At 47.3% G+C, this 10,757-nt stretch overlaps 1 protein-coding gene across 1 annotated transcript in view; it reads right to left on the bottom strand.

The window, feature by feature from the left end:
- ALK (anaplastic lymphoma receptor tyrosine kinase) overlaps positions 1–10,757 on the bottom strand; it is a 200,382-nt gene that overhangs the window by 139,192 nt on the left and 50,433 nt on the right. The window contains exon 2 of the mRNA XM_008566396.1: positions 744–875. Within this exon, the coding sequence (XP_008564618.1) occupies positions 744–855 (112 nt within the window). The 5' untranslated portion in view covers positions 856–875. The remainder of the gene's footprint in view (positions 1–743; positions 876–10,757) is intronic.

Raw genomic sequence — 10,757 nt, 5'->3', positions numbered from 1 at the left:
ATAAAAATGTTTAAAAATTAGATTATGGTGATGGGTGAACAACACCGTGACTATACTAAAATACACTGAATTGTACAATTTAGGCAGGTGAGTGTGTGGTATATGAATTACATCTCAAAAAATGCCATGGACATGATGATATCAGTGGATAGCCTGAGTTGGGGGGAAGGGTCCAGAGGAACAAGAACCAAGTGTCCTTGTGGGGATGGTCAGAGGAGGCTCCTTGAAGAACAGACTCTTGAGGTGTCTTGGAGTAGATTGGCTTGAGAAAGGAAGGGCATCCGAGCAAAGCCCTGGAAGCATGAGGGAGCTGAGAGGTGGTTTGATAGGCTGGGGTTGGGGTTATGAAGATGGGGAGGATGAGAGAGGCAGGAGGATGACAGGACTTGGAAAGTGAGGGAAGTCTGGGCACAGAGGGCTGCTAGTGTCATGTTATAGAGCTGGGCTTTACCCTGCACATTTCCTCTGTGCCTTGAGGATGCTGAGAGAGTAACTACAAGATCTTGTTTGGTTCTTAACTTATGTGAGCACAGACCATGGAGGACCATGCTGTTTCTGGACCACAAATCTTAGCTCTGCCTCTCGAAGACAGTGTGGCTTTCTTCAGTTGCCGCAAGAGGAGTCACAAGTGTCGCTGGATGTCAGGAAGGCTGTCCAGGCCTGCAAGCCCGGGGTGCTGGGGGTGGAGGGGATATGTGCGTGGGCTGGGCTGGGGCGGGTGGGGGCAGCCCCCCTTTACTCACTGCATAGTTGGCCCTCGTCTTCTCCCTGGGCACAGTCCCGGTGGAAGTCGCAGGCCTGCCCGAGCTGGAGGACTGTCCCGTTCCAACAAGTGAAGGAACTCTGCAGGGCCATCTTGAAGCCAGGGGATGTTCCTGGAGAGCACACAGACACATGTCTCTGGTCAGTTGGGTGGCCCCAGGCACTGGCTGGCCTGATTGTCTGGCCCTATGGAAAGGCTGCTGGGACATGGTCACCCTAATCTGCCATTCACATGCCAAGGCCTGACTGAGACACCCACATCTCAATCTGCCTACACCCAGGGCCAACCCCAGGAAGCTGAGAGGAAGTCAAAGGCACGCGCGCGCGCACACACACACACACACACACACACACTCAAAACGCCTGTTGGGGTCTCTCTTTTTAGCGATGGTGTGTAGCAGGGTGGCCGAAATTCGACCCACATTCCCCAAACACTCTGGAGTCCTCAGACCCATGGCTTTAACATGCCAGGTGGAATCTCACCTGCACATACACAGCTCTACCTTCAAGGTTGAATTTGGGGTACAAGGAGGCATACCTGATCCAGTGCATTGTCTCTGTTCTTGACCCCAGATTCCACCATTAAAGTGACTTATTAAGTGGATTCTAGAAACATGCAACATTTTCTTTTGTGAAACACGATAAGCCCAGGCCCTGGGCCCTGGCTCTGGACCTCCATATCTGGCCGTGTGAGGCTAATCACATTCCTTCTCTGTCTGGCCCTGTCTCCCCTTCTATAAAAGAAGGGATTTTGACTATATCTCTAAGGTTTGCTCCAGTTCTGAAATTATTAGATAAACTATATTATCCAGTGGGGAGAGGGAGAGGAGGCAGTTTATAATGAACGTATTAGCAGTTATTAGCTTCTGTATTAAGAACAATGCATTATGATAATTAATTGGCTCTGCAGACCGCAGAGATCCAGGCTACAGAGAGGGGAAGGCTGGCCTGGTGAAGCCCCCATCCTACTGAACGGATGCTCGCCTGGGGACCATCTATCAAGGGCCTGGTTGGTGCCTCCTGCTACTCAGCTCTTGATTGGTGTGGGGTGAGGGGAGCCTCTGGCCCCTGTGGAGATAAGCAGGCAGGGCCCACCAGAGTTGACCCCCCAAGAGTGGCTGCCTTGCCCTCTGCCTTGTTTCCTAGATCCATCTCTGCTGTCGCTGGTGCCTCAACAGGCTCCTACCGCCATCCCACCATTGCAAGCTTTTCCAAAGGCTTTAAAATTTCTCATAAGAATACATTTTAATGGCTACAATACTGTGTGATATGTACCATCATTTATTTAAACATTCTTCAGTGATTGGACTGCTAGTCTGTTTGTAATAACACTTTGAAGAATATCTTTGAGCATAAACCTTTGCCTGTATTTCAGATTATTTTCATAGGATAGATTCCCAGAAGTGGAATTACTGAATAAAAAGGTATAAACATTTTAAAGGCTTTTGATACATATTGCCAAATTGCTTTCTAGAAGTTAATCCAATTTACACTCTTCACCAGCTGTGTCCATACACGCATGTCTGTCCCACCACATCCCGGCCAGCCCTGAGTATTAGCACAAATTTTATTTTTAACTAAAGGTATCTCCCTGCTGTTTTATTTTCAATTTCTCTGATACGAGGTTGAATTTTTTTTTTTAAATATTACTAGCCATTTTTTTTTTTTCAACTTTGGTTTTTAGAGAATTGCCCACTTCCTTTTCCAATTTATCTATCAGGTTCTTTATGTTTTCAGACTGAGTTGCATGAGATTATTAACAAGGATGTGGAACTATTTATTATGTGTGTGACAATTTCCCCAGTATCTTATGTATATTTTCATTCTGTTTATAATGTATTTTGATATATATTTAAATTTGTATGTAATCCAAACCTATCCATATTTCCCTTGGTGCTTTCTTCTTTTTCTCTGATGCTTGGAGAGTTTGTTGCATGTGGTAGATAGTGTGTGGGTCACCCTTTGGAGTCTTTGGGTTGTCCTTGTTTTCTGGGAGTGCCTCCCATCAACTGACCTTTCAGCAACAGGAATCTGGATCTTACTACCTCATCTGTGACATTTTCATGGGTTCTCCCCCATTCATCCACTCCATGAATGGTTCTTTCACTTGGGCACATTACTTCCAGTATTCACCATAGTGGACATTCTGCCACATAGTTTTACTAGATGTTTGTATGCCCGTCTTCCTCACCAAACTGTAAGTGACTTGGAGGGAGGTATTAAGTCTTATTTTCAAGAGTCAACAGCAGTGCTGATGTATAGATCCCCCCACCTCGATATTTGGGAATTGAATTGATCCTGTGTATTAGCTGAGGAAGGTATTATTATGCCCATTTTAGAGTCTAGAACACCAAGGCTCAGAATGGTTGCATGGCTTGCTGAGGGACTGGTGAAAATCCACACTGTTAGCACCTTGTTCTCTCCTCTGTGCTGTGTCTGTCTGTGGGGGTCGTCCAGTGAGAGGTGTTTTTGGAGTGTTGATGGGGGTACAGAGGGCAGGAAGTTGGCATCCTTGCCCTCCACCCACAAACCTCAACAAAGGAGGGGGTCCAGGAGTGGAGGGCAGTGCTGTTTTAACTCTCTGGATGCCTAGCTTTTATCTCCAGGATCCCTCTTCCTGGGCTAAAGCACAGCAGAAGCCCAGAGACACTGTCTTTCAGCACTGCTTCCACACCCCCCCATCCTTCCCCTGGGTGGAGACTGCCAGGCTTCCCGGCCCAGCCTCCTCCTACCGCAGGGAGCTTGATGCTTACGAGAGATTCAATTAGACAGATGCGTGGTACTCTGATCTCTACTGCTAGCCCAAACTCAAAACTAATGAGGCACGACGAAAAACAACCACTCTGTCTTCTCAAGTTCTTTTTTTTATGGGGCCCATAAATTCCAAGGAGGAAAGTACCCTTCCTTGGTGAATGGTTTTAATCAAGGGCCTGAGTCTCCTAAACAGCATCTCTCTGTGGTTATGAAATGATTGTTCTGGCCTATGGAGTAGGGTACCCTGAGGCCCTGTGTGGTCGTAGCCTGTCTCCAGGGCAGGCAGGGGGCAGTAAATTGCTGGCATTCCTTACCTTTGCGTGGCATTTTAACAGCTTACTATGTGCTTTCCTAATCCTTCCTTGTTTGAACCTCATAAAAAGCTGGCAGAATAGTTATTATTATTCCCATTTGATTAATCAGAAGACTGAGGATTTAAGAGCCTAAACAATGTACAGAGAAATGCTTTTGAAACAGTAAAGCACTACACAATGTAACCAGTGACTTACTGGCTGCTTTGCCTGAGGTCTCACAGCTAGCAAACCACAGGTGAGGGCTCAGAACCTGGTCAGATGGTCCCAGGTGAAGTTCCTCTCCCTGGACTCAGATTAGATCGCCTTCCAGGAGTAGCACTCTGGCTACCTGTGGGAGTCACTTGGGAAGTAAGAAATACTGTTGCCGTCAGGCTCCACCTGTGTCCATGAAATCAGTGTCTTGGGAGGAGACTCTTGGCCTTGGTGGTTTTAACAGTTCTCTGGGTGATTTTCAGGAGCACACGGTTGAGTACCACTTCCCTGGAGGGCAGGAGGATCTGTGGCTGAGCACCTGTGTATCTTGGGTTGGTCCTGTACCTGCACTGCCTCCATCGCCCTCTGGTACAGAGACGGTGTTGACCTGTCTCCAAGACCCCTCCAGCTCTGATGTCCTGGTTCTGGGGTTCTGGCAATGGTTGTGTAGGTACATGTTTATGAGGCTGATTTGACATAGTTAATGCTAACTTGATGAATGCTGACCATTGTCAATGACTGTCCCCAGAAGACTTTTGCCCTCCCGTGTTTCTTCACTCAGCAGCTCACCCAGCAAGCTTGCCTCACACTGGCATCTCCTGTTTCAGTCATCTGTCATTTGCATCCTAGAACTTGTCTCCTAAACAGCGTGCCACCTTTCCGGATGCACTAGAAATTAGTTCAGATTTGCATTGGAGGCACGCGTGGCCTAGGTCAGGTTATGTGAATCGCTGTTCTACACCATGGGCGACTTACTGGGTTCACTCCGGATGCACTAGAAATTAGTTCAGATTTGCATTGGAGGCATGCGTGGCCTAGGTCAGGTTATGTGAATCGCTGTTCTACACCATGGGCGACTTACTGGGTTCACTCGCTGAGAGCGGTTCCTTTTCCCTAGTTGTGCATTCACAGCAGAAACCCACACATCTTCCCCTCCTTCAACCGTGTCTTGGAGATTTGATGCTACAAAATTTACACAACTCTCCTAACTCAAATTTCCTTTTTCAATGAATGTCAAATTTTAGGGCATTTAATTAATTTTTAATTAAGGTGATTTATGTGGCATTAAAAAAGGCACACTTGTATCAGCTTTCTGGCCATCTCCCACCTGCTTGCTCTTGCCTAACTGATGACACTCGTTAAAGGGGGAAAATAGAGTACTGCTTTGGTGAGAAGGGGGTCCTGCTCTTAAATTAAAGCCAAGGGGAGATGATGCATGGAGGAGCCTGGTGTTCAGAGGACGTGGAGGTCAGGCCTGGGGCTGGAGCTGGAGTCCAGGGGCTGGGTCAGGCTCCCATCTGCCCGGTGGAAACCTAATGTTTCCTAGGACTAGGAGAATCAGGCATGCAAGGGTAAGCAAGCCCAGGGACATGAAAATGGATGGAGACATGAGGATGTGGTCAAGTACACAGGCTCACAGCCGCAGCTCCTTGCTGACGTTAGTGGGGGTGTCAGAAGGCCTGTGAACTGTGTAAATTAAGCCTGGCAGAGACCAGTCCTGCTGAAGACTTTGGGCCTCATAAATTGTAGTGTGGACAACCTCATTAAAGAACTGGCATCTTGAGTCCCTACTCAAAATGTAAATTGGCATGGAGGGGGCTGGCTGTGGATGACGGCCAGCAGGCTGGGCAGGGAAACAGCTCTGGGAAGAGGGAGGGCCTGGCCTTGCCACTAACCCTCGGAGACCATGAGCAAGTCCCTCCCCTTGTGGGCCTCAGCTTTATTGTTTGTAAATCCCCTAAAGCCAGCCATTCATGTTTACCGTGGGCCTAGGCTGTGGTGTGGATGGTGAGCTCACAAACCCCCACATCAGAATCACACAGGAGCTTGGGAATCGTGCTGCTTCCTGGGCCCCACTGCAGACCTACAGAATTAGAATATGGGGGGTGGGCAGAACCAGCGTGCCCCACAAGTTCTCCAGGTGATCGTGGGTTCACCAAAGTCTGAGAATCTCTAGTGCTCGAGAAATGGGTCCTCTCCAGCACCACTGCCCCCGCCCTCTCACTGTGATGATTCCTTCCTTGATCTGGGTCCCTTCACACCCAGATCCCATTTCTGTGATTACCCAGCAGGCCCATGGTCTCATTTTGTTCAGCTTGTGTTGATGAGACCCCTAAGGTGTAGAAAAGATAATTCCAGCTTCTAGTCCCCCTCTTCTCCTCACTAGCAGGGTGAATGCTGACACAACTCACAGTTTTTCCTTCTGTAATGCTATCTAACTTACAGGACTTTTGCGAGGATCAGGTGAAATCATGTGTACATAACGTGACAGTGGGTTCTTATTATGAGCTAGTTCCAGAGACTGCCTGAAGGACTTTGGGAGAATTGGCCATGGAGTGGGGCGGGAAGGGGGTCAGTGAGGAGGCTGGACGAGACAAACGTTGGGAACAGACAGAACCTTCGGGCATCCCTCACATCACATGGTACCGGTGAGGCTGTACAGGGCCAGGCCCTTCCAGCAGAACAATCATGGAAATAAACCCAAGAGTAATTTCCAACAGAAATAATAGCTATTGAAAAGAATGCTTGCAATCATGAATTTTCAGTGTTATTTGTGTCTGGAGTCACCTGACCATCTGAGTAAGCTTTCTGAACCCAACTCCTTCTCTGTCCTAATCCTACATAAACCTTCGCTGGCTTCTGCAGCAAGCAATCCGAATCCAGGCTTGGCACGCATGGCACAGCCCACTTTCCCAGCTCCACCATGTCTCTTTGCATCTTTAGCTAAAAATGTGACTTGTAGTTCTGGCAGCCTTGGTGTAACCTGGTTTTATTGTCTGGAATCATCTTCTCCATCTGAACAATTCCTCCTAACTCAGATGCCACTTTCCCCAAGTGCTGGCTCTTCTTCCTTGAAGGAAGACCTCTCCCTCTGGGGTGCTCTGGATATGGCTACATACCTTTGACTAAGCACTCACCTTCCCTACTGGGCGTTGATATCTGCGTGGTTAGCTTTTCCCACTAAATTCTAAATTCCTTCAGGCAGGGGATCTGACTTGCTTATTTTATCTCCTAAAGAGTGTTGGGCACATAGTGAGTGCTAATGAATGTATATTGAAGGAATACAAAATAGATTACCAAGTTTTGGTGGAAGAATGTCGAGATATGGAATTTCCTTGCATTCTGCTAGGAATTGCTAATTTCTTTGAGTTACCCACCTCCTCCCCCACCCTCCATCCAAGTCAATCTTTGCTTTACTAAACAGCTGTTTTCAGAGCTTCTACTATGTGCCTGGCACAGGGTTGAGTACTGAAGAGTCACATGAGTGACCTTGTTCCATAAGGTGGGCCACATAAGTCATCTCTGTGGAGGTGACAGTTGAGCTGATGGTGAGGGATAAGAGTTGATCAGCCATGTAAAAGGGCCACGGAGGAGCAGGAACTGCAAGGCAGGGGGTAGGAAAGAGTATTAGTGAGCTAGAAACAGAGCAAAGGCCAATACAGCTCAAGAGGGTCACAGAGGAACACAGAGGGTCACAGAAGGTCACAGAGGGTGAGGAGGGGTGTCTGCAGAGCAAAGCAATCTGTGGTAAGGGGTATGGATTTTGTCTGAGGAGTTTGGACAGACACTGAGCAAATTTGGTATGTCCTTAAAAAGACCATTCTGAGAGATTGTGGGCAAATGGACTGGAGAGGGCAGCAGAAGTGGGAAAGCCAGTTGGCAGCTGCTGCTGTCACTGACCAAGCAAGGCATGGATGAAGCTTGGAGGAGGCTGGTGACGGTGGAGATGGAGGGAAGGAAGTGGGTGACGTGTTGGAGGTGACCCTCATGACACTGGCCGATGGCCCAGAAGGCAGGTGAGAGGGAGGGCAGCATGAAGGATGGCACTAGGACGAAACCAAGGCTGCCAACTGACTGGACTGAGGCTTGCTTTGAAATCCCACATACAGTCACTAAGAACCACGAAGATCCCTGTAGGCCATCCGTACGAAGGCAGACTGTCTTTCATTTTTGCAGCTGAGCTCTCCAAAGAAATTAAAAATTTTCTTATTCCTTTGTAGCCTCAACAACTTTATTTTGTTGCATGGCCCTTTTCCTAAAGTTCCCCTATTCAACATTTATCTTCATTGCTTTGCTGAATAGACACACCAATAATTTTATTTTTAATATTACAAATGACCTCTGTGTACATTTTACCATTCATCTTCCTGAAAAGTGGTGACGTTTAACTATTCTGCACTGCAGCTCCCCATAAAATACGTCGTTTTCTCCTCTTGTTTGTTCAGTAAACAATGAGCAATTCCAGTTGTACCTTGGAGGATTAATACTAATCGCAAACAAATTACAGCTACAACCGAGACCACTGCAGGCACCAGGCTTTCAATTATGCAGCAGAGAAGTCTGCTTGGAACAGAGAACAAAGGCGAGGAGAGATCATTCAGACTGGAGCAATGAAGACCAGAGCACCTGATCGTGGGTCATGGCCTCCAATGAAGGGAGCTGGTGGATGTGACAGTTGGGGGTCGTCTTGCCTCCACTGGACCTGTGGAAGCCGTGGTGGAAGGACTGGCTGCTTGCTGAAGGGGCAAAATAGCCACCGGGTGCTGATGCAGATTTACCAATCATGACAGTGACAACTACCACCCATACCATGTATTAAGTGCTCATAATGTTTTAGGTCCTGTATTTGCGGTTTTATAGGCATTATTTTATTTAGATCTTATAGCAACTATACAAAGTAGTTGTTATTAACTCCTTTTATGGAGGAAAAAACTGGGATTCAAGAATTTGTAAAATCATTCCCTAGGTCATTGAACATTGGCAGAGCTAGGATTTGGAAGCCCATGTTCTTGATCAAAGTGACAGACCCACCGGAAAGAAAAAGGCCATTTTAGAAGCCCCAGGAATAGACAGGAGGGAGGACTGTGGACTGGAAGCCAGTAGAGGGCCAGGAAGAGAATGTGCACAACAGGCTGCGGACAGGCCCAGGCAAGCAGGCTGGCGCTCTCAGGGACCCATGGAGAGCGAGTCAGGCTGGGATTCTAGAGCAGGATTCTAGTCTCTTAAAGGGCTGGCAAGAATGTTTTAGAGGAATGATGTACAAGGTAGGTACAAAGACAAGGTCCGGGCACAGGGAAGCAATATGGGACCTGAACATCAGAGTTCATAGCTTATCCCCAGGGCCCAGGCAAAAATTCCATCTGTATCAGAGGTTGTTGGGGTCAAATGAGATAACTGGAAAAGCACTTTGCAAACCACTGAGTGTTGGCAAATAATCAAGATTTTATTTTTAATATTAACCATCTGACAGTCATGCACTATCTCATCAAACCCATAAGAGGCTCTCTCGCTTACCTCCTTATCTTTACTGAAATGCTACCTTCTCAGTGAGGCTTTCCCTGCTGGCTTTATCTAAAATCTCTCCTCTGCCCCCACCCCAAATCACAGACACTACGTATCCCACTTCCCTGCTGTAGTGTTTCTCTTCGCTACTTGTAATTGGGCAACTACACTTTCCTTGTTAGTCTGTTGCTGGTTTTCTCCCCCGTTGGCACTCAGTGGTGGAGAGGTCCATGTATGTTTTCACGTCGAATCCCCAGTGTCTAGAACAACACCTGGCATATAGGGGAATCTCAATCAAAGTTCGTTGAAAGAACAAGTGAATAATGCTCTTTAATGCATAATTTTGGGTAATGGATTCAGAAGCAGGATTTATGCTTTATTCATAATTACAATTGGTATTTCAGAGAAAAGGCATTTCATTGAAGAGAACTTCCATGTAGCCCCAACTCCTATGGCTACATGTGTACAAAACTGGGATTTATCCTTACATGTGTACAAAACTGGGATTTATCCATGTAAAAAGAGGCTCATTGTGGTGTCTACAGACCTCATCCAGTGCCACTAACTCCATTGAGGATGATGGCTGCACACTTGTACCTGCAAGGGAGCACTGACTGGGGGGATGATGAAGCTGCAGCCATCATGGGCTGCTGGGAACTGCCCCCCACACAGAGGAGAGAATGACGCCAATTCACAGAAAGTAGCGAGAGGCTGGGAGACAGAAGTGCTTCCCATTCCAGGCACAAAACCAAGAGGGAGGCTGGGACCAAGCCCCAGGCTAGCAGTGTGCCGTAGATGGGACATCCTTCCAGCAAGAGGAAGCAGGCTGTCGTTGGAGGAAACATGAAAGGCTTCAGTGTTATTCAATTTGATAGGCACAGTCTAGACAAAGAGTCTGGAAATGGGGTAGAGTCTCCTATGAAGAGATCAAGGTGACTTGCTTTGGCTAGGAGTCAAGAAGCTCCTTGCATTTTTTAGTTTTTAGGGCTTTTCTAAGACTACCATGTTAGGGTCTGACCTTTTCAGAACCACAAAATTTGGAGGAACCTAATGAAGAAAGAAAACTGGTTGATAGGCAGAAAAGAAATTTAAATAATAATAATAATGATAATAAATATTCAATGAGTCCCTACTATGTATCAGCCATTTTCTGTGTGTGTGTATTATCTTTCACTTGATTCCTTGAGTGAACATGACTGAAATATACAAGAGGATGACTGACTTAGGATGGCTGCTATAAAAAAGATGGAAAATAACAAGTGTTGGGCCGGCCCGGTGGCGCACTGGAGAGTGCGGTGCTTGGGAGCGCGGTGGCACTCCCGCCGAGGGTTCGGATCCTTAGGATGGCTGCTATAAAAAAGATGGAAAATAACAAGTGTTGGGCCGGCCCAGTGGCGCACTGGAGAGTGCGGTGCTTGGGAGCGCGGTGGCACTCCCGCCGAGGGTTCGGAT

The sequence above is a fragment of the Galeopterus variegatus genome, unplaced genomic scaffold (assembly GCF_000696425.1).
Source record: "Galeopterus variegatus unplaced genomic scaffold, G_variegatus-3.0.2 Scaffold239, whole genome shotgun sequence".
In the NCBI taxonomy this organism is placed as follows: domain Eukaryota; kingdom Metazoa; phylum Chordata; class Mammalia; order Dermoptera; family Cynocephalidae; genus Galeopterus; species Galeopterus variegatus.
Note: the sequence above shows the minus strand (reverse complement) of the source record. Positions and strands in the feature narration are given on the sequence as shown.